We start from the raw sequence: 27,221 nt of genomic DNA, 5'->3' as shown, positions 1-27,221 counted from the left end.
CGGTTGTTTTACCATGTTTACCAAAGTGCACTGTCGTTTTGACTAATAATCTATCGTATCAGCACATTTCTGTGTTCGGTTTTCACCATAAAATCTGGACTGCAGCAACCAGCAACCAGTAACGCCTCACGACTTCTCTTTTTTTCTCCCACAATGCTCTGCGGTAAGGGGTTGTCGTGCGTGTGCTGTTTGTGGTGCTGAAGCTGTGCGTGCTGCCTACCATAGATATTCACTCGAGCATCCTTCCGCGAGACGACCGGAACGAGGAATCAGGTTTAGCGACGGATGGGAAATTTGAGTTAGTTTCTGCCAGGTGTTTCAGCTTCATTCAACGATATATATTCTTAAACATCCTCGACTTTTATTTTTGCAATAATTCTTTAAACACACACTGACAAAGCGGTTTTCGACGTTGTTTTCGAGGCACGACGTCTCTCCTGCTCAGCCGCGTCCCTGCCTCTCCGTCCTGCGTCCTTTATGCACAGCACGCTGCTCGGGTCTTCCCAAATAAAACACACCTTAGTGCCCGAGCACCATGGCCCACTCCCGGCACTCTCACTGAGAGAGATGGAAGCCAAGCAGCACCAGATAAAAAGCCTCAAGAGCTACCCGGAAACCGGTGGCCGGAGCCTGGCTGCCGCTGCCGGAGGAGACGGGTGTCGAGCCGCTGAAATGGACATGGAGGCGAAGATCCAGAAAGCCGTCGACTTCAAGGCGGAGGGTCACCGCTGCTACAAGGAGAAGAAATTTCGGGAAGCAATCGGCAAGTATCACCGGGCGCTGCTGCAGCTCAAAGGGGTGCATGTGGTGGACGGGACGACAGGTTCCGAGGTCAACCTACTGAACCAAGCCGCAGGCAAGCTGACTGAGGAGCAGCGGAGAGCTGTGGAGATTACTGAGATCGAGTGCTACGACAACCTGACAGGTGAACAGCACCGGTACACTTCCCACAAAAACATCCAGACCTCTGTAGCCTTCAGACTGCTGACACCTTTGTTCGTTCCGGTTCACCGGGGCCACACAGGCTTATTATTTCTGCAGGGTTTGTGCAGAGGCAGGTAAACTAACAATGAATAAAGCAATAAATCATACTGAGTCCTGGCATTGATCAAACTGAGAATAGGATTTTATTTGTGTATACGGTTTGACCAGATAAGTGCATTATTTAGCCTAGTGTCTCACTAAATTAACACATTTCAGGCTCTTAAAAAGCATGCCTTTTACCAAATAAGCCATCTCATCAAAGTGTAATATTGTAATTGTAGTACAAATCTAACTAAAATAAATCCAAATAAAACCACAGGGCCAAACTGCTCATGTAAATATTAAATGTATCGGATTTCATTATGTATGGGCAAGTTCACTAGCTGTTCATCATCATTTTACAAGAGTGTCTAAGGTCAGAAGACATCCCCTCACCTGCAGGGTGATGTAAGGCTGTGTCTACTACAGGGTTAACTGAGGAGCACAAAAGATTAACTCATTACTGCACTGATGTCTCCAGTACTACATCAGTTGTTATAGCCTATAGGTGTTACACAAACATGCATCATGAAACAAGAGTTCCAATTAATGGTTATTTTCAGTGTCTATTAATTCCTTGATTCATCACAATCACAGCAGTGTGAAGGCTTTGGTGCTTTTATTTTGAAAGAGTAATGCAGGTTGGAGAAAAACAAACAGGTGAATTTTCCAAAAGGAGGGTGTGTCTTACCTTATGTTTGTTGAGCACCTTGCTGATGAAAACCTCAAGGTGGGTCAATATTCCGTTACCTGTTGTGATTTATATTGAGTGACATTGTAGCCCAATGTTATTTTGTGTGTGCAGTCATGATATTGGCTAAATGTGCCTTCATTTATGTCCTGCTAATGCGCGATTAGCAGATAATTTGCTTTGCTACATAGTCTGCAGAGATGGCTGCATGTAGGCATACTGTCTGTGGAGGTGTGTGTTTTGTAGATTGGTTGGTATAGGAAGTGTTTGGGAAGACATATGCATTAAATAGTGTGTCAGCGTTTAAGGTTACTGTAACAAATGAATTATGAATATATTGCCAGTGGCTTTCGCTGTTAAAATTGGTAATTATTCGTATTATTCTTATTATTTATTATAAGGCATACATAACACATAGACAAATAGAATACCAATCGACAAATCAGGAAATAAAAACACCCACACATTTATATTACTTTACAAAATATAGCTTACACATAATGGACACAACATTAATACTCATATACCTTCATTTTCACCACCTGGTCATTATAACGTTTTTTCATTTTTCCCATGTTTCGTCAAAGACATGAACTTGCGTTTGATTCAATATATGTGCGCAGATCCAGATGAACATGGACATCCAGGAGCTACATGATGGTGGTGTTTATATCACAACACTCAAAAGACATGTGAATATTATTCTGGGTCATGACGGGGGCGAGTGTGATGTCTGGTTGCTTGTGTCCAGGTGCTGCCCTGTCAAACTGTCGTGATGCATTGAAGGTCGCCTTGTTCTGCGCAGCGTTCAGGGCCCTGTCAGGAGCCTGCAGGGCGACCAACTGTGGCGTGAATGAGAGAGTGGGGGAGGGAAGGAGAGGGGCGACAAAATAAAGAAGGAAAGCGGAGATTTAGGGGGAGGAAAAGCAATTTAAAGGCAGTAGTGGTAGTTTACAAGTGAGTCGGTTGCTGTGTATATATAATCAATCCTAATGTGCTAATGATCACATTGTTATGCAGTCCCTGTCCTATTATTTAGACAAATTGTATTTCTATGCTCTGTTCTTAAAACTTTAATGCCATTAAATCCCCTTAATCATTTGAATTTAGAGCGGTATAAGAGAGGAATACTGCAGCCCCGTGGCACAGGGAAGAGAAGAAGGAGGAAGGGACTGCTAGCACGCGACAGGGAACCATATTTACCATGGCAACCATCGTCGGGCCTTTTCCCTGTTGTTGTACTAATGTCATCCTCTCCCCTCACTGCTTCAAACAGCAATGTGTGCATTACACACTCTCACACTCACACACACACGCTAAGAGACCTCACTTCAATCCTGCCTTGCCACCGTGGCTGTTTACTACAATAGTGTTTATTCTGATTCAAGATGTTTATGTGGGTGGTTAATAGAATATTTATATAAACATTCCTGCTGATATACATGGCCGTTTAAATGACTGAAGATTTCTGCTCCACGCTGTGCCACAACATTAACCCTAGACTCGATATTGTCTGTCCTGTTGTGGTTGTTCATCAGTTCTCCCATCTCTCTGTCTCACACTGCAGACTCATGGTGTCTACGGAGGATTGAGATCTTTGAAGAGAACTACTCACAAACTTAACATTTCATTTCCCAAAACAGCCGAGCACTCTGCTTTGTAGCAAACATTAAACAATAGTGCACTTTTTGGCAATTTTAAGCTGTAGATGAGTGCACATTTGGTGCTCTGGTGCGTATTTACAGCAGCAGGACGGTGGGAGTGACTCCCCATGTCGCAGACTGTCACTGCGTGGCTCATTGGTGTGTTCCAATGTTTTTTGTACAGCAATAAAGTTCTGTGAGGCAGAGGAATAGGACAAAGTATTTAGCTCCCTCGCTATACTTGTTGTTTTTGTTCTTATAATGACACCTCGCCGATAAGTGAAACATTAAACAGCAGAGCATCCTTTATACAAAATAATTTACCTGAAATTGGAATACAATGAGGCTGAATACAATATGACGATGTCTTGGTTCACAGCGCCCGAGAATTAAAATACTCCTTCTTACTCTTACTTGAATGCCCATAACTTAAAAACATGTTGAATCCTTCTTTAAAAACTGTTCAACTAAACATTGACTCACTGGGATGGATGTGGCTCTTATATGATTCATATTTTACAATGTTTCTACTTCCAGATAATGTTCTCTCACACCACTCGGAATATATTTGCGCAATTCTACTTCAAATATGACTTTCCTCAGGGAATATTATACAGCTCATATTCATACTTTCTATGTAAAACAATAGCAGTTATTTTATAAAGGTAGATGTGTTTTTAGGAACAGATTAACAATCATTTCACTGACTCCGGCTCCGTCTGAAGTTAAGCAGTGACTCATTACAGTGACCCAGCTGCAGGTGTTGTTGTGCGGCTCCACCTGGTTACCCAGAGTTCTACTGGGCTGGCTGTGGTCGCCGTGGTTATGAGTGAGTAGATGCTCTCTGATTGGTCGACTGTCTTTGGTTCCAACAGATGATAGGCGAACAACAAGCAGCAGCACCAATAACACCTGTGTGTGTGCCCGCACGTGCCTGCGTGTGCGCGTGTGCTTGCTCGCGCGTGTGTCTCAGCATTGCCCTGAGGTACGGCAGCTTGCTCAGGGGAGGTGGAGAGTGTGTGTGTTTTCGTTTTTGGGTGTGTTGGTTTATGTGTGTCTGTGGTAAGAGTGACAGGGGTTTCTAAAGGCGCTGCTTGTCCTGCCATTATCTCCCTACGCATTGCTGCTTTGTTTAAGTTGTGTGTGTGTGTGTGTGTGTGTGTGTGTGTGTGTGTGTGTGTGTGTGTGTGTGTGTGTGTGTGTGTGTGTGTGTGTGTGTGTGTGTGTGTGTGTGTGTGTGTGTGTGTGTGTGTTCTTGTCTTCTTGACATTGTTGTGATAAGGGCTAGCTTTTTTTCTTTTGTTGTGCTACTTGTCTTTTACATGATTTTAGAATGTTGTTCAAACTGTAAAGTGCTGCTCTATATTTCACAGGAAGGTTATTTACATATACACATTTAATCAACATCTATTAAATTTCATATCCACAACATAAAAGTAAATGATTTTAAAACTACATAAGTAATTGTTTAATACAAGAAAAGAAACATATTTGTCGGTTGTAGCATCTCTAATGTGGTGATTTACCCTTACGTTTTGTGATGTTAACTGAAAACATTGAATATTTTAAGTATTTCAGATTATGAGTTGGACAAAATAAGCAATTAGAAAGTGTCTCCTTGGACTTGATTAATCTTTGATTGGTAAATCTACTGAAGGATTCTAGCACTAGCTCAGGTCTATGAAAAGCAGTCTTAGAGAAAATCAATGAGAGCCTAAATATGTTTCTGAAAAAAATGAAATAACAGAGAGATCAGATGATTTTGATAAAAAAAGAACAGGGATAATGTGAGTTTGTAACACTATATAGTGGATTGAATGTGGTTAAAGAGAAGAGAAACAGATAAGTAAGTCTCAGCACCGACAGCATGTTACCCGATTCAGTCAGAACAGAGAGACGATGGGTGACGAATGTCCTATTTGCTAGCGTTGTTCAGGAGACATATCAAGTCTGCGTGTCCCTGCAGGGCTGCATCTAAATGGGTTACACCATCATCTCCTTCTGTGTCTGTCGCAGATCACAGTGGTGCAACATGTTGGCCAGAGGCAGACTCTAAGCCCTCCATCCTCCCACCACAAACACACCGGGAGGCACACACAGAAATAAGTGATCCAGCTGCAGTTTGTTTGTTGTTTTTTTACTGATAGTGATCATGAAGAATCACTCTGACAATTTGTCTCTTTACATGAAAGCAGACAGACTTTATAAATCAGTTTAAAAGCTGTAATATGTTTATATCCCTTTTGATTAGAAAGTGTACACAGAATGAACTGACATCAGGATGGTGTGATGCAGACGTGAGAGTTTTCATTAACTCCTGCTCGCTCTCATCTCTGACGGACGATTCCCTTTGTTCCTTCTGACCGCGCCGATCTGCCAATGAGTCATAAGTCTCATCGTTAGAAGAGAAACAGCAAGGGGGGTGAGTGAAATTGTTTGATTTGTAACACCAGCTACCTTTTGTTCAACTACGGCAGCTCCCAGCGACGCTGCCATAATGATGATCCAGCAGTTTCTCAACAAATCTCTTTAAATTGGTCAACAAAGAAAAAGGAAAACAAATGTTCTGTAGTGAAATAGGCGTACATTTGATACTAAGATAACGTGTGAATACCTTTTAGTATTAAAACTCTTCCCTTCAGTGTTTGTAGAGAGCCACTGTGCAGTTTATAACATGGAGCTCATGCTGCTGTATCTAATCGAAACTCCACATTAAGTTTTCATTTCCTGTTTCCGACCAAGCGAGCTAGTATTGCGTTTTATTAATTTGCTATGAACACAATCATTTCATTCAGTGTTAAAGGGAAATTTTGCCACCTGTATTTTATGTGGATATGCCATCAGTCTGTGTAAATATAGTCATCTGAACCAATTCAGTCCACGTTGCATGGTCTGTTGACAGAGAAAGCTGAGCAGAGCTGTGTCCATGGAACAGGAGGCACTGCATGCGATCATAAACTATCCTTTACTTTGGCCTAGAATAAATACAGCTTAATATCAGGGGGGAACAAATGTATCCTCGTCCATATCACTGTACGCTCATTGTACTTTGGGAGGCCATTTTCATTGTAGTAAATCACAGATGGTCTACAAGCGAAGAGAACCAGAACATAAGTAAGCATCAGAATAAGTTGGCGTCAGGCTGACTATGTGTACATCCTGATAAAGTTCTTCATACGAAAATCCAAACAAGTTTAACGGATGCCTAGCTACAGCATAAAGAAGCCTGGCAAAAGTGGTGGAGAGTAACATAGAACATTTTCTCAAGTACTGTACTTAATAACTATTTTGAGATATTTGTACTTTACTTGATTATTTCAATTTTATGCTACTTTGCTCTTCTACTCCACTACAATTCAGAGGCAAATTGTGTACTTTTACTCCATTACTTTTACTTGTAACAGAGTATTCCCACACTCTAGTACTTCTATTTTTTCTCAAGTACAATAAATAAGTACTTTTTCCACCTCTGCCTGGCAACTGCTACAGAGAACAGCATTACTGCTAGCTAACAAGCGTTGCCTGCAGCTTGGACCCTCCTTGTTCGACATCTGAATGGACTGTTTATTGAAATCCAATCATCATTTTCACAATCGACATCAGGGCAAACCTGTTTTAATACCATGAGTAAATGCAAAGAGACATGGACCATTATCCAGGTCACATGCAGATATGGATCACATGTACAGACTGTAAATGTGTTTCCCATCATGTGTCCTGTGTTCAGAGCCTCAGGGCCCCCAGTGAACCTCTGAACCATGACATGCAATTATAGGCCTTTACATTAAAGAGTTAATGAGTCTGTTTAGTGGCATCAACATCTGTTCCCTGCTGGACCAGAAATAAAACACAGCGATTGTCATCCATCAAAGACACACAGAGCCGCAGTGCTTTCGCTGCACTCTCTCAACAGCCATGAAAACCCACCACATCACAGCCTCCGAGCACAATCCTGCTGCAGGGGGGGTGTATTAAAATAACGTCCGCTGTGTGTAACACCACAGATGGGTGGATTTCAGCAGTCCACTCTAACCCACTGCTCGAGCTCTGCTTACCAAAGCAGAACAGAAGACTCCTCCCTTTCATCTCCTGCCAGCTCCGGCACCGGGGGAGCGATAGACTGAGATAAAGGCTGGGGGGTTGAAGGCGAAAAGAAATAGGGTGGATAAACGTGAGATAGAGGAGTAGAGATGAGGACACAGCCCTGTGCAATGTGCTTGTGGGAGGATGGTGAGTAAAGAGGAGGGAAAGAAATGCCATGCGAGGGTGAGAAGGGGGATGGGGGTGAGGTTTTGGTTGGTGTTTGTTCTTCCCTCTGTGCATGTAGGTTTGCCATTGGAGAGAAGGCCAGAGCCGCCATGTGCCAGGGCTGCAGATGGCACTGCTGTCAGGAGGATGGCTGGCAGTCCCTCTACTGTAGCTCACTGTACTCTGTCTGTGCCATCCCCAGCACCTCAGCTGAGGGGGGAGCATGGGAGCAGGGGGGAGTCAGTGGGAAAGATGCAGAGGCTGAAATGGAGGAGGGGCGGGAGAAACTGGACAGAACTCTTAAACATGATGGGATTATATGACTGGTGGTGGGGGGGGGGGGGGCTGTGAAGGAGAGTGACAAGTAGTGAAGGAGGGGCGGAAAAGCTCGCCTCTATGACCTCTTGAGAAGGGAGAGTTTTTGTATTATTTCATTGTGAGGAGGATGCTGAGAAATCCAATTCAGGCCAAGCTGATTTATATCAGAGCCCCGGCAGGCCCTGATGACTCCTGTCACAAGAGTAAATAAGGTCCAGTCATCTGTCAGGAAGGAAAGGAAAGAGAAGAAGCAGGCAAGAACTCAAGAAGAGGGAGAGTTAAGAATAAGAAGCGAAGGCAGCAAATATTGTTATTATGTAATCTTCACATCTGCTTTTACTAAAGTAGAATATATATTCCTCAGTACAGATTAATCTGTTGTATAATCCCAGAGGAACACAATGTTTACATACTGTAGTTCACAACAAAAACAAGTGTTGATGCCTAATGAGGAAGGTTGCCATGTTTGCATATCATGCCTTTACTCTCTGGTTGCATTAATTCTTGGTTTTCGCTTGGCTACATGGTGGGTAATACGAGGTGAGCAAATACTGAAAGATGGAGTCATAATTTGCTATTTTGATCTGCTCAGTGTCCCTCCTACACCGCTACTATCTGCCGTGGTTAATCTTTGGACAAACGCTCTACAGTTCAGATGTTTTCTAATGTTGTAGTCAAAGTTGGTGCCTCTGATATGCCACAAATGAAGAGATGGGGTCTGCTTCCACCACAGTGCGTAACAGAAAAAATAAATAAAGCAGGAAATACAGATTTGCAAAATGCCATTTATAGCTTTCTGCAGCCACCTCTTATTAAAATGCTTTATTTGTTCCCATACGATTGGGATGTGTGTTAAGTTGAATATGTGTGTGATTTAGATTGCCGGACTGTAATCCTGTCCTGATGTGGACTGACAGTTGTGTGAAGTAATGGATACATTGAAAGTGTCTGTCAAAGCTTTTTTTAGTGCACATTTGAAAGTCATGGCATCAGCTGAGAGGAAACTGAAACAAATGCCCTGTTCTGACACCCTCACAGTGAGTGAGAGAGAGAGAGCTGGAGTAATGCAGAATATTCATTTTCTGTAAGCCTTCAGTAATGAGAATTCGCTGAGGCTATTTAAGCATATCTAACACCCTGTGCTCCAGCGGACAGTGCCGAGTAAACCAATTGGCTGTTTATGATTATCCACAGAGCTCCATGCTGATAAAAAAGCCCGTGCTGGTCGCTATCGGAGCTTTGCCTACTTCCCAAACATGCACTGCGGGGGTTGACATTGAAAACTCGTCCTTGTTCCACGCTGTGTGTGACGGCAGTGAAATGTAAAGGCTGTGCTCATCTGACGGGGATCCTCAGGGGGGCAGGTTACAGCACTTTCACACCAGAGCTGTCAACAACAACAAAACAAATGGAGATCAATGTGAGAGTAAAGCTGCTATTAGCAATAATTGTATACTAATAATAGATCTGCTTATCTCCAAGCGAGCAGAGCTAATGAGCTTTAAAGCATCTGTCGGTTTCCATTGGAATGATGCGCAAATTCTAACCACATTTACAGAACATTTTTAAAGAAAATGCTGATAAATCCTGTTTCCCATAACTGCAATTATTTACACCAGGGGTTTTCAACTGGTTTTGTCCCAGGGACCACCATTCGGACTAGAAAGCAATCCGCGGCCCACTGATGTGCCTGCGCGTGCGCGTGTGTATTTGGTGTTACATGCATAGCTCAATGCATGAAACATGAAAGAGAGGCCACGCAGATTTTATAATAATAAAAGTAGATTTATTAAATTAAATTAAATTAAAGATTATTTTAAAGAAAGAATAAAGAATAATAAAGTGTTGTGCAATTCAGTATTGGGAAAAGTAACTAAAAATGTCATGCAAAGTCAGTCTAGGTGTGTGACAAAACAACAACGGAGAACAAAAATCCAACAACACCGGAGAACCAAAATCCAACAAATGAAGACCAAGGCAGCCTCAACTGCTGGCTGGTCAGGGCTTTTATAACCCAGCCAGGACAGACCTGTCACCAATCACCTGCTGTAGAGACAGAGAGATTGAGAAAAGCAGAGAGAGATTGAGAAAAGCAGGGAGAGAGAACAGGCTTACCATTAACACAGGGCGGGGCCTAAACCCGCCAGGGTCGTAACAGTGAAAACATGGGAGAATTAGGCCTACCTGTCAGTGTGATATCTGGGCGTGGTGAAGTCCACACAGCCTGTCTATTCGTGGCGAAATGGTAGACAGAGACAGTCTCATGTCATTCTCTGGATCAAGCCTAGCCCTGTACTTATTCTTTAAGTACGCCAGTGTAGAAAAACCACTCTCACACAGGTATGTGGTTGGAAAGGGCAAAAGACACCTCATTGCTTTTGCAGCAAGCTGTGGAAATTCTGTCTGGCAACTTATCCAGAATTTAACAAGGGGCTGTGTGTCGTACATATGCCTCCTGACAGAGTCTGTGGACATCTCAATCAGCTTATCCTCTTCCACAGCCGTCAGACTTGACCCTACTGATGCATCGTCACTGAATGGGAGCAGGATCCACTTGCTGTCACGGCGCCACTCTTCCGAATCAGTGAAGTACTTTGCGAATTGACGCACAAGCTTCCTCAAATGCTCACATATAGTGTCGTTGATGTCAGTGCTGTCAGGGTATTCCTCAACTGAAGGAAACATCGCCAAGTTATTGCTCTCCACTCGTTCGATCCACTTTGACATTTTTTTCACAAATGCGTCGAGCTTCTCGTAGAGCTGCATGACGTTTGCATCTCTCCCTTGCATGGAGCTGTTCAACTTGTTCAGCTCTGCAAAAACATCTGTGAGGTACGCCAGCTTAGTTAACCAGTAACTATCGTTGAAATTGGAAGCCAGATCAGAATGCTTCTCGCACAAGAACTCGTAGATAGCTCCGCGTAGTTCAAACACACGGGCGAGCACAGCGCCGCGAGACAGCCAACGCACCTCTGAATGATAAAGGAGAGAGCTGTGTTCACTTCCCAAGTCATGGCATAGGGATGAAAACAGGCGTGTATTCAATGCGTTTCGTTTTATGAAGTTGACCGTCTTGACAACGACATCAAACACACCACTGAGCTCAACACTGAGATCTTTGGAGGCGAGAGCCTCTCTATGAATCAGGCAGTGTGTCCAAATTACCCCCGGAGCCACCCTCCTTACATGCGCAAACAGTCCAGTCTTGCTGCCACTCATGGCTCGGGCCCCATCGCTGCATAATGCAACGCACCTCTGCCACGAGATATTGTGCTCCGTGAAAAAATCGTCCAGTGCTTTAAATATTTCTACACCGGTAGTTCGCCCGGGCAGTGGTTTGCAAAAAAGAAATTCCTCGCACATAGTGCCACTGTCCTCGTATCGCACAAATGTTAACAGTTGCGCATCATTAGTAACATCTGTCGTCTCGTCGATTTGAAGGGAAAACAGAACTGTCTGAAGTTTTGCCATCAGCTGGTCTTTGACATCATTTGCCATTTCCCCAATTCGTCTTCCGATTGTGTTGTCTGACGGAATAGTTTTTAATTTGTTGGCACATTCTTCGCTTACCATAGCTCTGCACATATCTATGGCTGCTGGCAATATAAGCTGCTCTGCAATGGTATGGGGCTTCTTACTTTTTGCAACCCTGAGAGCGACCAGATACGATGCTTTCAGTGCGTTTTCATTTATTTTTGCACTCTTCCTCATGGTAGCCTGCTGTCCTTTGAAATCACGCAACATCTGTTGCATGTACTCAACGGGTTTGGCCTTCAAGTGGACGTGATGCGTCTCCATATGCCGCGTAAGTTTCGACGGCTTCATAGCTTCATTACAGAGAATTGTTGAACATACGAAACACAGTGGTACCTCCTCTCCTGCTCTGTCTGTCGTCACTGTGAATCCATATTTAACATATTCCTCATTGTATTTTCTTTTTCGTCTTTTTTGCGAAGTTGACGCTTCGGAAGCCTGTCCTTGCCCTATCGTGGCGGCCTGTCCCTCTGTCGTGGCAGCCTGACCCTCTGTCATGGCAGCCTGTCCCTCTGGCACTTTCCTCACTACAAAACGATCCATTGGTGCTAGATATATAGCTAGACTAGTACATATGTAACAAATGTTTGCTGTACTACAACCTATCTTAAAATACTCTCGTCGGCTATGCTTATAAATGTGTGTCAACTTTGCTCGCAAGACTGTACGTAATGAATAATAAGTGAGGTTAGCGACGCAACTCATTACCATTAGCGAATCACAGGCTACCATAGACTGGATAGGCGCAAGGCTACATTCTGTCAGCTTGAATTTCCTTTATATTATTTTAAACATATTTTTCACGATATGTAACGGTATTCTGGAAATGTGTTGAAATATCAAAGCGAATTTATATTAAAAAAAACAATGGTGAACTGATCAACATAGGCTCTTGTCACGGACCACATGCAATGCCGCCGCGGACCACCAGGGGTCCGCGGACCACCGGTTGAAAACCCCTGATTTACACATTTGGAGTTTAGCACATATAAACAGTAAGTGGGGATATCTTTTTTAATTAGGTGTCATGAAACTGTTGGGTTTTATGACTTCATTTGAGAAACGTTCCGTCATCGCTTCACACAGATCTGTGTGCGTCTGCGATGTTTGTCTCTAAGTTATGGATACATTAACTTTCATACCTTAGCAGAAACCTTTTTGGTGATATTTCAACGTCAAAATAAAAAGAAACAAGCATATATAAATGGGGTTTTTTTGTTTGTTTTTTTACTCCTACCGCTCTCACTAGCATCTTTACGACCACAGTTTCTGCAGAAAAATATGTAAAAATTGAATTTTTCACAACCTTTCTGACTGACACAGTTATCAAATAGCTGAATACAAAAGTGTAGCTTCAAGCTGCTAAATTTCCAGGTGATTCCGTGAGGATTGGAATTAAAAGAGATTTAGACTCATCCGGTGGACACAAACACGACTGCGAATTACTCTTTATGTTGCTCCCTGTCTGCTGGAGATGGGAGTAGGCCCTTATCCATATGGGAAGAGGAAAGGCTGCCAACACGTGGCTGTATCTTTTTTGAGAAATAAAGCCCATGCTTTATCTATTTACTGAGTTATCCTGAGTGAAAGAGCTTGAACTACATTGAAAGCCAAACCATTTCTAAAGACATCTTCATCCATCTTAAAGCCAGTATAGGAGAGCATGTTTCTCACCTTTGTCGGGGCTACAGATGTGTTGGGTTATCACTGTGTGTGTGTGTGTGTGTGTGTGTGTGTGTGTGTGTGTGTGTGTGTGTGTGTGTGTGTGTGTGTGTGTGTGTGTGTGTGTGTGTGCTGTGTGTCTTTATCAGGTGCATCATTTGTTTTGTTTGTGATAAAGCGAGGGAGAGTTCAAGGAGCCTTCCTTTCCGTTGAGTGCAACTTACCGCTTTTTCAAAAATATCTCGCTTTGCATTGATTTATATCGTAACGTCGCACCACAACTTCACTTTTAATAAATAGAATTAGATTATTTCTTTGTGGAAAGTCGTGACGACAATAGATTATCTGAACAAGTTTAAAAATAAGAAAGTAAGCGTGTCAGTTTTAGCAAGGATGGCCTTAATCTTATTGTACATTATTTTCAGAGTGTGTGTGCAGAGTGTGTCGCTGTTTGACAGTAGCCAAAGATCCAGACTCTATTTAATGTCCACAGAATATCAGATAATGGCCCGGCTCACAGAATGATGTCTCTGCCCGGGAGTTCAACTTCAGATACCCTCAATAAAAGTCCTGCTTGTTCTTTATTAGCTGCACTTATCTGCTGTTTGAATGCCTGGTTTTACTTACGAGAGGTAAAGTAATAAAGACAGTACCAGATCCTTCTGTGGCCCTTGGACATTTATGGAAATAAAATAAATGTACCAGTTTTAATGAGTTAATTAAAAAATCATGGCTACATAAACTGCTGTTCATTTCCTTTTGAGGCCTTAATGACCCTGAAAGCCCCCCTCCCCCCCCCCCCCCCACACACACACACACACACACACACGAGCACTGTAGGGTTAGAGCACAGACCAGAAAAACTGCTGGGAAATTGAGATGCAGAGCAATAAATGGTTTCATCTTTGGTGAAGTCATAGAGAAGACAGCTTCCTCACTTGGATAAATATTTAAGTAGATGACCATTAATCCTGAGTCAGCAACTATTTCAGGAGCGCAGAACAATGTCGGAGGGTGTCTGATGAAGTACGGTAGAAGGCGGAGGAGCATGTATGGGTTTGAGGATAACCATGTGTGGTAAAACACGACTGAGATATGGTTTCATTCTCGAAGTAAAGGAAACACTCACCATACTGTGAGATTTACAGACAGATAAAGGAGCAATACGTCTGTACGGCCGTCATTTCAGATAGCCCTTTGCGAAGTTTATTTTTATTTCTATAATATTCTAAAATACTGACAATTTGTCTCTGTGTTGGAATTTAACAGACACTGGAAGGGTTGCCATACATGTAGAGACAAAGATTTAAGTCAAATTTGGAGTGGTCTCATAATTTTTTCTGGAGCTGTATATATATATATATTTTTTTTTTAATGAGCTAAAGAACCAAAGTCATGTGACCCAGTGACGTAGCGTTACAATACATTTGATCACGTGAAATAAAAGCATCATTGTGGGAGTGGGAGTCCTTTGCTTGTCTGACCACTACAGCCCCCCCTCTATCTGCCAGCTCTTGGTAAAAACCAGACGGGTTTGCATTGGATTCTTTGAGGTCCAAACAGATGCTAAAGACTGCCGTACATTGGTCTGAAGGCCTATACGCGAGCGTCAATGAGACCAGCCTGCTCTGTGCTATAGGACATCTTTGTGAAGCTCAAATTGCTACTGCCTGTGAGATCTATCAGAATAATCTGGCTACTTTACTTCACTTCCCACCCAGGATTAGTGTTGCACTGTGGGTAATCCATGCCCATTTGTTTGATGTTCCAGCAGTTTACAAGCATGACAACGGTGTCAGTGTCATGAGGGGATCAACATGCGGCCTGAAAGAGCATCCTCCATATTTGGAATGATTTGTTGATAAATGAAACTACAAATATACGACTGTGTGTTGCTCCTTATAAATTTGACATTAGTGTTCTAACAGACGTATGAGTGATTATTGTCCGTATCTAACTCTTGGTGGATAAGCACATTTCCCAACATGTTGAATAATTCCTCCCCCCAAGGCCCTGGAGTTTTTTAAGGTGTTTCAGCAAAGAACACGTTAGTCATGATGGAGTTTTCCTGTTTGTACTAGCCTGGTCCCCCATAATCGTTCTACATTTACCATTGACTTTACCCCACTCACCAGTCTGCACTCCTCATGTTACTCATGCTCATTAATCGTAGCTCTGACTCTTTTTTAAAGCTGGTCCCGGCACTCCAAAGGAGCCTGGAGACGCAGACAGTCAAACAAGAGCAATAGGAGTGTAATTATGAGGGTTTTGTCGCCATATGGAGCTGCATTAGTCTTCCGCTACAGTGTCACATAATCACAGAGATCATCTGCACCGCTTGTTTTGAGTCAAATGCTATTTGATGACAAGATGTCATCTCTGCGTAATGATAAATCCCAGCATTCATTATGCAAATGTTTCTCTCTAGAAAATGACCTATTTTATATTCCTTATGGCTCATTTGAGTGATTTAAAATATAATACAAACACTAAGCTGCTGCATCATGGGAGCTTCCTTTCAACAGCATGAGATCATGATAAACAATCGCTCTGAAATCAAACGAGGATCAAGATGAAAGCAGCAACTCTCACATATCGAGACAAAAGAAGAAGGTGCAAGTTGAGAGAATAAGGATGGTGTTTGTTGAGGGTGGAGGAAGTGCTGTGTCATCCCAGTGCTGACTTGCCCTTGTTATAAAGCGAGCGGAGAGCTGTAGCCTGTCCCTCTCAGAGAGAGACATTTACAAAAGGCTTTGGGTGGAGCTATTCATAGAGGGCCTGCAGAGACCGGCCACACGATGTGACCTCAGCATGTTGGATCGGATTTTACTCAGAGATTGAACGTGTGAGAGGATTTCATGATGATGACTAAGCACGGTTCATTTGTCTCTGAATACATATTTTGCAGGATATTTCTAAAGGAGATGGAGGAGTAGGGAAGTGCTGTGACACTGGGACCAGTGGAGGAGCGAAGGACTAGGGTTGTGTGTCTGAGTGAGAGTGATGGGTGTCTCTATCTGCCATCACCTTCGTGCAGAACTAATTACAAGGTGATCGACAGCAGACTCATCAGCGGGGCCTTGAGAGGCTTTAATTAGCCGAGTGTTGCGCCTGGTGTGACGGAGAGGAGGGTGACACAGGTCCAGACGGAAGAGGAGGGGATGTAGAGCAAGAGAGGGATGCAGGGTCAAAAGCATTTTACACAGGTGCCACTGATCTTTAATTACAACACGACATTACCTCTTCTGCTTTAATATTTCCCAGTGTATTTCAAGGCATATTCAAACTTTTATCCACTTTTATATTTGAGCTCCCTCTGTTCCTCTTAACTGTCCCTTTAACGTCTCTCACTATTTATAGGAATAGAAACATTTCTGAATTCTTCTTTCTAGATATTTTATAACTCATTAAGGATGTAACAATAAACTTTATCTGTATAGCACCTTTCAAGCACAAAGGAGCCCAACGTGCTTTACAGAACAAGAAGAAAACATAACAACAATAATAATAATCATTAATAAATAGTCCGTATGAGATATATGTATATTCCTATGAGCTAAATACAAAGTATTCTCTCATATTATCCAAGACGTCTTTATTAAAGAGTGTCATTGAATGAAATCAATATTACGGTTTGGCCAACGCTTTAGTTTGTGATAGAAACCTTATAGAATAATGTTGTATTAGACATATTTTTATGGCTGTGACGATATATATACATCATATTGTTTCGCAGTATTAATCCAATGGTTACTTTTTAAAATAAATCTCTCATTGGACAATCTGAATAACCGCAATGCATTTTGGGCAGTTGAGTTTTATTCTAAAAAATTAATAAAGGGATTTCTGGTTTGCCCAAAATCCAACAACAATTCCATCTGTTAAGATTATAATAATGAACCATCATACTTTGTGTTTCCTTCTCTTATCCTCATACCTTTCACACAGACGATCTTTTACGTCCCTCGGCTGTGCGAGTATAATCACCATGAAGATCTTCTGATTGTGATTTAGTTTTGTCCGTCTCTATCTCTGTCCTCACTCTCCCCCCTGTCTCTCTGGTGTTATTTCGGCTTCCCACCTCTTTTTCATCTCTCTTTCTCTTTTATACCTTGCAGGCTTTGGCACATCAGCTAAATAAAAACATCTCTTTGCAGGCTCAGTTTTTTCCGACATGATGCCTCAGGCGAACACTGGGGTTCCTGAGCATGTGCTAACTGCTCCCCCTCACCACACCTCTCACTGGAGAGCACCCCCTCACACTTCTGTTCTGCACCTGTTGGCTTTGTTCTGAGTTTATACACTCAAATGGATTTTATTGATTTCCTATTTCCTATGTTTGATCTATTTTTACCTCCCTAAATCTGCCAGTGAGACAGGCTCCTCAGAAAGGGATCGTCATGACGCTGACTCTAAATGTGCGCACACAAAGTCAGTGTCGCAGCTCGTTTTTCTCTCCCTGTCTTCACATCAAAATCCCCATTAAGCCAGATCCATCTTGTGTGCACCACTGATTTCCTGTATGCGGTTACACCTCATTATTCTTCGTCTCTTGTCCCACTGTTTGAATGCTGCATTTTTATGAAAACGAAAATCAGCATCTAATCTTCTGTGGATGAAGAAGGATTGCTCTACCGTTCATAGGGAGGTCAAACTTTAAGGTCATGGTTTCAGGATCTTGACATCTGAGCTGCATGGATGAGACGGGCGTATTCCCGGGTTGGAGGCATTTTTTTGGCTCTTGACGAGGTCTGTCAGTAATGATTGTTCACTAAGCGGTCAGAAAATCATTATTTTCCAGAGCCCAAGGTGGCATTTTCACATGACTCTTAAAACTGACTTTAAAACATAAAGATATTCAGTTTGCCACCACATATAAGATATGATATACTTCATTAATCCCAAATTGGGACATGTTTTCGTTGCAGCAGCATGTAAAACAAGTATTGTTGCACATAAATAGAAATAAAATAACGTAACATCTTGATATAGAATATAAATCAGAACTAAAAGAGTGAAACTATAAAAGTTGACTGTGAAGTTTTTTTGGAAATTGTCGGACAAATAAAACACTATTGACCGGCTAAATTACAGCTCACACAATATAGAAGTGGGATATTATTCATTTATATGAAACATTTGATGGAAAAGCTGTATATTCTCACATTTAAGAAGTGTAAGTGTATGTTTAAGGACCTATGGGTATTGATTCCCAAGCTTTGAAAAACTATTTCATTCAGAGTCAACTCCTGCCTCCTCCCAATAATAAGTGGCTCATAAAAAAGGCATTTTAGGCAAATGCCTAAACTAAAAACAAGACTTAGTCTGCTGCAGAACACATTTTGGCCTTTTGTTGTGGCTCAAAAACTTAAATGTATTGAAACATTTGGTCTCATTTTGTATCTGGAGCTTCTTTAGATCGTTTAAATCCCTGATTTGTTGTTAGGCAGGATATGAGATCAATAAATCCCTGTTATTGTTATCATAACCGCCATCTTGACTGTAGAGGTTTAGGCAGAGGGTGAGATTTACCATGTGTTTGTGACGGATGAACAGAGGGAGACACACCTTGATGAGACCTGCTTACTGTTCTTGTAAAGCCTGGTATCAACAAAGCAATGATCCGACAAGAAGCATCATTATCTCTGTTTTGTGTCGTTATCATTTATCATCCTTTCTGATTTATTTTCAAACCCTTTGAGGCGGTCCTGTACCCCAAGATTTGGAAGCACTGCCTTTTAAAAAAGAAAAACAGAAACTGGACCCAAACAAAAACCCCTCAGCCTAATGGCTCTGTCTGTCATTGGCTGAGACCCCTTGGCTCCAGTGATATGGTTCTGCTGTCTTTATGGGGCCTCTGTCTCTCCTTGTCCCTGCCTGCTCCGATGATCCTGTCATTATCACACCCATAATGCATCTCACCACACTCTACGTTTCCTCTGGCATGCCATCCATCTGCCTAATGGGCCAGCAGGGTGTGGCTGGCCAGCCATAACTAGTGTACACTGCTTTTGTGTGTTAGTATATGTGTGTGTGTGTGTGTGTGTGTGTGTGTGTGTGTGTGTGTGTGTGTGTGTGTGTGTGTGTGTGTGTGTGTGTGTGTGTGTGTGTGTGTGTGTGTGTGTGTGTGTGTGTGTGTGTGGGGGTGTGTGTGGGGACGGGTGCTTTTAATCATTGTTTGTATCAAGTGGTTCATTCAGAGTCATTCTTTTGTGATTCTGTTTGTGTCCTGAAGATATGTCCACCCTTGTTTGTTTGAAGTCCACTGTTTGTGTGTGTGTGTGTGTGTGTGTGTGTGTGTGTGTGTGTGTGTGTGTGTGTGTGTGTGTGTGTGTGTGTGTGTGTGTGTGTGTGTGTGTGTGTGTGTGTGTGTGTGTGTGTGTGTGAGTGTGTGTGTGTGTGTGTGAGTGCCAGTGGACTCTCTAACTGCGTCAGCCATTAGGCCATTATGGAGTGTAACTGAATCCTCTGAAAGCCGCTCGCTGATGCAGGGCGGGGATGGATGGGTGTGTGGGGGGACGAGGGGAGTCATGTCGGAGTCACACGTTGTAAAAACAAAGAGAGGAGTGGGCTCTGTAGAGAGGGGGGCAGAAGAGTTGCGGGGCGTCTGAGGTGACTAACACTGACGACGGGGAACAGATCCCACCCCTGCTGCTCTGCTCATGAGCTTAACTGATAATTAAGGATTGTTGGGCTTTTACTCTTCTTTTCACCAGACAGGGTGTGTACTTCCCTATAAAAGTGACGGTATTAATTCACTTAAATCCTGCATTTAACAACTTTCATACAAGAAATGCAACTGCAAGAGTAAACAGGAGGAAACAACTAAATAAATATGTTTATTATACTGCACAAGCCAGTAGTAGTAAAGATTTCAATCTCATTTTATAGAGAATATGTGTTATTTTAGAGCCTCAGTTCAGCACTAACTTCAGCACTAACTCATCAGGGTTTTTTATAATGTTGTTTTGGTAATTGGATGTTTTACTAAGGGTATCAGTTTGAGGTACTTCTACTTGGGTATTTCTATTTTATACTACTTTTTACTTCTGATCCACTGCATGTATGAGGAAGTTGTTTAACTTTCTACTGTACTGCTCTACGACAGCTTCCTTTATCTTGCACATTCATATTATTAACACCTAACAAAGGAACAAATAAATTATCACATATTGTTATAAGTTAAGCTACCCATCAGTACCTGGGGTTTCCAGCTGTGAGTTTATACTTCAAGAATTGGAATAAATCTTTCCATTTCTATTCTGTGTTAGCAGGGATCTCTTGAGAATATATAGAGTAATTATAATTATAAATAATAATCATACTGAGTATCTTTTAAAGGGCGGCAGAGGTAAAGACAATTTATGAATAATTACTTAGCTACTTCACACCCCCCCATGATAATTGCCTATGACAGAGCAGAGTTCATGTCCACAGCTGTGAGACTTGAGGCAGTGACCCAACACACACACACACACACAATACACAAAACAATACGCCGCAAGAATCGAATAGACATGTCCCTTTAACACATCGATCGTTATGGGATGGTCTGTCCTCTGATCTCCACGGTGAATTATTTAGTGATCTGCACTTGTCTTGTTGTCGGGCGGACCCTCGACAATATGTCTCTGAGGCTCAGGGGGAGATGACAGGTAGAGGACCACAAACTGCTTTTAACACACTCCCCCCTCACTGTCCTCACCCTCCCTCAGGTCTCACCTCTCCCCCTATAGTCTCCCACATATAAACCTCATCTTCCTCCTCCCATGCCCTTCGTCCCTGCCTCAGCCCCTCGCCCTCCTGACTCACTCTGCCTCCCGTCTAATAGATCCTGACTCATGCTGTCTGTGTGTCAAGGGCAGACGAGGGATATGACAGAGGAGGTACAAGGGGAGAAAGAGGAAATGTATTTTTGATGTATCAGCGAATAGATCCAGGCGCTAGATGGAAAGTAGGATGGAAACATAAACCTCAAGTGCTTGTGATCACCAGAGGGAAAGTGATATCCGAGCCATCAGCAGGCATTTAAAAGCTTTAGTGGACTAAAAGCTGCGTGTGTGTGTGTTCGTGTGTGTGTGTGTGTGTGTGTGTGTGTGTGTGTGTGTGTGTGTGTGTGTGTGTGTGTGTGTGTGTGTGTGTGCGTGTGTGCGAGTGTGTGTGTTTGTGTGTGTCTTTACTAATGAAGTTATTCTGGTCTAAGCTGATCTAAGCAGCGCTGAAGAGAATCCTGCTGCAACACACATCTGTGCGGTTGACTCTGAAAGTGTTTTTCCTGAGAATCTTACATCGCTCTTTTGTACGTTTTTACATTAGCAAAGAGTCAGTGGCTCCAGCTTTAGATCTCCTGCCCTCTGATCTGTACTTCACTGCTCACATCTCCTCCCAAAGGACTTCTGCAGTAGCTGTCGCTCACTTGATCTCTGCATCTGCCCTTCAGCTCCTCGTCCCTCCTGCTCTCCTCGCTGCTCACAACACATCTGCTCAGTCAGGAGAAGAGGACTGAAACATCCTCATGATTTCATCCTTAAGATGAAAATGTCCTATTCTGGTGTTCTGCATGTCAGGCTGAACAGTCGCATGTAGAGACATTACTGTCCGGCCCGGGGCTCTGACTGCTTGCACGAGTCTTTGTGTCTTCTGTTCGCCACGAGGCGTTTAGTGTTAATTTATTTATAGTCGGCTCACTGCCATCCTGAGGAAGAACTGTGGAGGGTAGATTTCACTGTGTCTCTATTAAAAGACACAGATTGAAATGTCAGCAAAATATATCCGTCTTTGTTTAACACTCACGGGACATAATTGTCGTCTAAACGTCCCTAAATGAGACTCAAGGCAACTGTTTTAAATGAGTGATTATAACAATACATTGCTAAGCAAACAGCTTCCTTGTTCCCTCCTTTCTTTCTCTTCTGCAGCGTGTCTGCTGCAGTCCGAGCTGGTGAACTATGAGCGGGTGAAGGAGTACTGCCTGAAGGTGCTGAGCCACAAGAGGGATCACTTCAAGGCCATGTACCGAGCCGGCATTGCCTTCTATCACCTGGGTGACTACGAATGTGCCCTGCGCTACCTGCGTGACGCCAAGAACCGCGAACCCTCAGGTGAGGTTGTGCATTCAGTTACACTCACACAACAAGATACATGGATGCTAACAGGTTTCAAGGTTTCAAGGTTTCAAGAAGTAACAGAAGTATTGCTGCAGGTTTAAGAGGATCAGGTAAACAGGATTATAGTCGAGTGGACCTATAGTTCAGGAGCTTAATATCAGGAAGTGCTGCATATAGGGAATATGGTAAGCAGGCCAACTGCTTTATAACATGTACAATGCAGACAGATGTTTGGCCTTTTAGATCAACCAATTTACAGAGATGTTAACTGCTGAATTTTTTGAGTATACATTGTATTCCATTTAACCCATAGTGCGTTGATAACTCTCTCTACTATAACTTCTGAAAAACTGAAGAAATGCTCTTTAGCGATTACAAAACACTGATCCAGAGAAGGTAGAGAGCACTAAAGGACATGTCTAACCGACCCCATCTTTTTCCTCTCCTGCACCAAAGCATTATTAAACCAGTTATTCTGCATGGGGCAATTTGGTATTTCATTATGCTCAGTCAACATTAAAAATACAGTTTTAAAGTTAATTCATACAGAAAGCAAGCTCATTGCTATTCCTACCCTATACTTCACACTCATGTGACCCAGATCATCCTCTCCACCGGCGTCTCACCCTCCCTCCCTCTGGTGTAGATACCCGAAAAGCCCATTTTAGCCAAAATATTACCTTTCAGTTACAAGGAATCCAGCATGCAGTGATATAATGTGTAAAGTCCTTTTATAATGGTGTGTAATGCATCTGTGTCTTACCTGTGTTGTGCTTTGTGCGTATACGTTTGTCTGCAGGACAGCTGCAAAGCTTCGTGGGAGTGGTAGTTTATTCCCAGTTGAGCTGTTGGTGGTTGCTGGTTTAAAACCAATGACACTTTATGGCAGCCTTGGACACATTTAAGCTTTGTCATAACGAAACTCCACTTTGTGCTTTTAAATCTCTAACATTAAAGCAGCATAAATGTAAATCCTTTGACAAATGACATTGCACTTATTTAATCGATGATGCAGCAACGTTTCTGCCTCACCCGTTACACTTCCTCTCCCCCTCTCAGACACCAACGTGCTGCGGTACATCCAGCTCACAGAGATGAAGATGAGCAAGTGCGGTCAGCGAGAACGAGAGAGCGGCAAAGAGACCCAGGGTTAACTCTCGACCTTTCACCTTCCTGTCCCCATCAACCTTTCAACCCCGCAGCGACCCTCCCTCGGTCCTCGATCGACTCCTGGCAGCAGCACAGCCCACAGACAGAAGAGACGGACCCAATCACCCGCCAGCGATGGATCAAAACGGGAGACATATCAAGCTCTGTCTGCAACCCAACCTCCTTCTCTTTCTCTTCCCTCTTCTCCTCCCCGTCTTTCTCCCTCAGGTGCTGTGGCTCCTCTCCGTAGACGCAAGACAGTCGATCAAACATAAAACACTACAAAAAAATGCTGTATTATAGTCACACGAAGCTTCAAAGCGTACATATTAATAATGGACATTTGCGTGATTTAGTAAATGTTTTAAAGACATGAAATGCATTTAGTTTCCGCTCTCTTTTTCTCTCTCTCTTTGTCTTATTTCAAACTCTTGAGGAGAATATGAGGATTGTGAAGCTCGAGCACACCGGGGGTAAAGCAGGAGTGTGTGAACACGAGCAGGGGATAGTGAGGGGTGTGTGTGACACATATCAAGACCTTACCCCAATTTGATTGTACATCCTACCCCAACAGGGCTCACTTAACGCAGGCTGTGGGACAGACTGGCTCGGGAAAGCTTTCATCAAGTAGAGAAAACGCCTTCCTCTGTGCTTAATCTATCGCTCTACTGGCTCCCTTTCGCTTTCCTGGATGCCATGTATGTCACTTTATGGACCGTTTTTCTTTTTCAATTCAAGGGCTAAATTTAGTGTTTGATATGTGTTCATTTTGCTTTTGGTGTTTATCAAACTCAGTAGAATCTGTGTCTCAGCATTTCACCTCATCAGGTGTGCTAAACTGGTGTGTCTTGAGTCTGTTGTCCAAAGCCCCTTTTTGGTCGTGGGTCATTGTTAGGACTGTCGAACCCCCCCACTCCCCCTTCCTTTCCCATCTCCCCCGCCACCCTCGTTCTCCTGTTAATGATGTCACAACGGAAAATAGCCAATGGGATCCAGCAACCGCCGTTGGCTAGATGGAAATCCACTTTAAAGTTTCACAGTGAAACATTTCAAAATGTCTAATCGGAGGTCCAACCTTTTATTGCTAATGCTGAAGCTTCCCAGACATCGATAACACGCGGAGGAAACTCTGGGCAGCGTTAGTGCAGGGAAAACAATCACACACACATCTGTCCCGGCAGGCAAGACCACCATCTTGGAGCACTCATCTTTAGTGCACTTCAACAAGAGTGTGCCGTTTGAGATTTCTTCCTCTTTAGTGTGTTGACAAAGCTTCTGTGTTTGAAAATGTTTCCAAAACACAGAGCTGTGAGGACAGACAACACACAGCACTAAACTACACTACTGATGATATGGTTGTTGATATCTATGGCTAGCTGTCAAAATATACATAGATAATTTGCTTCTCTTGTGACTTGTAAAGCCAAATCATTGATAATGCAAATATTGCTTTTATGATAGATTTACCACAAGCTTAAATCTGCCTGCGCTGTTCTGCAGAAGTTTGGATTGAGGATTTATGAAAGCATGACCTGAATTCCCTTCTCTCTGATGCCATGAAACCCAGTTTCCTCTTGCGCAAGCCCACCTCCTGCATGTACGTGCGGCTCCAGAGAGTTACTTCAGATGTATGGGATAGGGATTATATCTGCTCTATTGCTTTCTGTCATGGCATGCTGCCACACTGTTCTCTCATACCTCATTTTGATCCATTATGCCCCTTATGAACACAGAAGGTGACAGACTGTGATCACAGCAGTGGAATATACATCAAATAAATGTGAGGAAAGAAAGAGGACTTTAATGAACAGGGTCACCTTCTGAATCTGCCAAGGTGAGAGATATGAAGTATCCAAAAAAGATTTGGAAGATGGAATCAAAGAAAGATTACCCATTTTTCAGTGACCTGCTAGGAGGTAAATAGGGACAGAAGTGTGTCAATGGGTCTCTGGAGAGATGATAGCATGCGCTGAGGGGACCGGCATGATACAGAGGGGCTCAGTAGAGGGGGAAGTACAGCAGCTGCAGCTCCGGCAGCACAACATTACAAACAGAGAGGATCAGAGCTGGGAGATTTTTTATCACACATTATTTGGCTAAACATTTGGAAATCTGACACTTAAAATATTTGATTGCCATCTCATACACAGACTTAATGTTTTAACCTTCTATTATCACAAGTTTTACTTTTCTCAAGTCACAATAAAGTACACTTGGACTCTCAAGATAATAGCATACAGTACATATAGGGCCCTATGTTGCCAATAGAGACTGATGTTGGACAAACACTTGACTTTCACAGCTGAATTTCTGTTTTCCCGTCATTGATAGTAAGAAACCCGAACAGAAAGACCAAGTTTGTCCACTAAGGTTTGTAAGCCATATGCTGAATATGAAATTAATTTCTCAATATATATAAATAGCTAATCGTGTTTTCCTGGTCTTAATGTTTGTGTAATGTTTTCTTTAAGGAAAAGTTTGACATATTGGTAAATGTAATAATAATGAAGCTGCAGCCAGCAGCAGGTTAGCTTAGCTTAGCACAAAGACTGAAAAACAGGTGGTAACGTCTAGTCTGGCTCGGTCCAAAGTCACAAAATCTACCTGCCAGCACCTCTAAAGCTCTCTCATTAACATGTTATTGTTTATTTAATCTGTAATAAGTCTGAAGTAAAGTGATTAAACATATTTACCAAGCTGTTGAACTACTCCTTCAAGTTATCCCACTGTTTGATCTGAATGAAATGCAATCAATGTAACTTATTTATCAGATAGCCAAATCACACACAACATCATAAGGTAAAGGCGGAAAAAAAGAAGGTGTAATTGCCAATACCAGTGAGTCAAACACATCTGATCCTTCAGCTCTGGGGTTGAGGCTCTGGTATCAGAGGAAATAAATCAAAACAACAGAGAGTAATGGCGCCCACAGGCTCGGTCTCCATGGCTGCCTGGGCTCAGTCTCCTCACCCTCAGACCCCTCGGGGATCGGTCTCCTCCCATGGTCCTCTCTCCATGGCACTAGTCTGCCATCTTGTTTTTGTCTAGTTGTGCCAAGTCATTCTCGCTCAACGTGTTTTACGACCGCCTAGGGAAAACTAGCTGCACATAACACAGGTTCCTGATTAATGATAGAGCTGACTCCGAGGCTTTTATTGTGAGCATAACGTGTGCAAATAGAGATCTCTGCATCAGTGTAGCTTTGAAACAAACAACAAAAAGCACAACAACAAAAAAAAGACGGACAAGTCAAACTACAGGCTGTGTTATTTTTGCTTTGATGTCATTTGAGGTAAATGTTTGTCAAATGTCAGAGTAGTTTTTGTGAATTATATGATACAAATGTACAAAAAATAAAAATAAAAATGGAGTTTTATGGTTGTGAAAAGCTTTACTTTACTGAAATACTTTATCAACAGAAAAGAAAAGCAAGAGATAGAGAAGAGAATTTAACTGAAGCTCCTCCACAGAGCTGCTTTGTGACTGTGTCTGTATTCGTTGGTATTTTTGTTGATGTCCTTCATCCTCAGGGGATCCCGAACCGTCTCGAAGTATGTGCAACGTCCTTTGATCCTCCTGTCTGGATGACCTTTGACTCTTCTGTTTCTGCGCAGTAAGACAAAGAGTAACGCAGTGAACTCTGAGGAACTTGTGTCAGAGTGCAGAGCGGCTCCTTACAGCCACAGATCTCCTGTTTGGTTCTGTGGCTGTGGAGGGGAAAGGAAAAAAACATCAAGGCTTTGACTGCATTTTGTTTTGGGCCTTTTTCCATTCGACATCCAAACATTAACTCCATCACTGGTTTTATTGAACTGCTAGCCCGGGAATGCACTATTGATTGGCAAA

At 42.7% G+C, this 27,221-nt stretch overlaps 2 protein-coding genes across 2 annotated transcripts; one reads left to right on the top strand and one right to left on the bottom strand.

Annotated features, from left to right (window-relative positions):
* Positions 1 to 57: 57 nt before the first annotated feature.
* On the top strand, positions 58 to 27,221 carry ttc9b (tetratricopeptide repeat domain 9B). Its single transcript, XM_063907865.1, has 3 exons — positions 58 to 925; positions 22,038 to 22,220; positions 23,286 to 27,221. Exons 1-3 carry the CDS (start codon positions 478 to 480, stop codon positions 23,378 to 23,380), a joined length of 726 nt encoding a protein of 241 aa, XP_063763935.1. The 5' UTR covers positions 58 to 477; the 3' UTR covers positions 23,381 to 27,221.
* Positions 9,545 to 12,413, bottom strand: LOC134880787 (protein FAM200B-like). Its single transcript, XM_063907864.1, has 2 exons — positions 10,108 to 12,413; positions 9,545 to 9,969 (listed from the first exon to the last, which is right to left on the bottom strand). Exon 1 carries the CDS (start codon positions 12,187 to 12,189, stop codon positions 10,111 to 10,113), a length of 2,079 nt encoding a protein of 692 aa, XP_063763934.1. The 5' UTR covers positions 12,190 to 12,413; the 3' UTR covers positions 9,545 to 9,969; positions 10,108 to 10,110.

The sequence above is a fragment of the Eleginops maclovinus genome, chromosome 18 (genome assembly GCF_036324505.1).
Source record: "Eleginops maclovinus isolate JMC-PN-2008 ecotype Puerto Natales chromosome 18, JC_Emac_rtc_rv5, whole genome shotgun sequence".
Classification (NCBI taxonomy): Eukaryota; Metazoa; Chordata; class Actinopteri; order Perciformes; family Eleginopidae; genus Eleginops; species Eleginops maclovinus.
This window is presented reverse-complemented; position numbering and strand designations above follow the sequence as displayed.

Bases quoted from the DNA above. Each gene is read 5' to 3' on its own strand.
- ttc9b (XM_063907865.1), top strand. From the start codon at position 478: ATGCACAGCACGCTGCTCGGGTCTTCCCAAATAAAACACACCTTAGTG. The intron at 926-22,037 runs GTGAACAGCACC...TCTCTTCTGCAG, and splicing joins GTGCTACGACAACCTGACAG to CGTGTCTGCTGCAGTCCGAG. The intron at 22,221-23,285 runs GTGAGGTTGTGC...TCCCCCTCTCAG, and splicing joins CAAGAACCGCGAACCCTCAG to ACACCAACGTGCTGCGGTAC.
- LOC134880787 (XM_063907864.1), bottom strand. From the start codon at position 12,189: ATGGTAGCCTGTGATTCGCTAATGGTAATGAGTTGCGTCGCTAACCTC.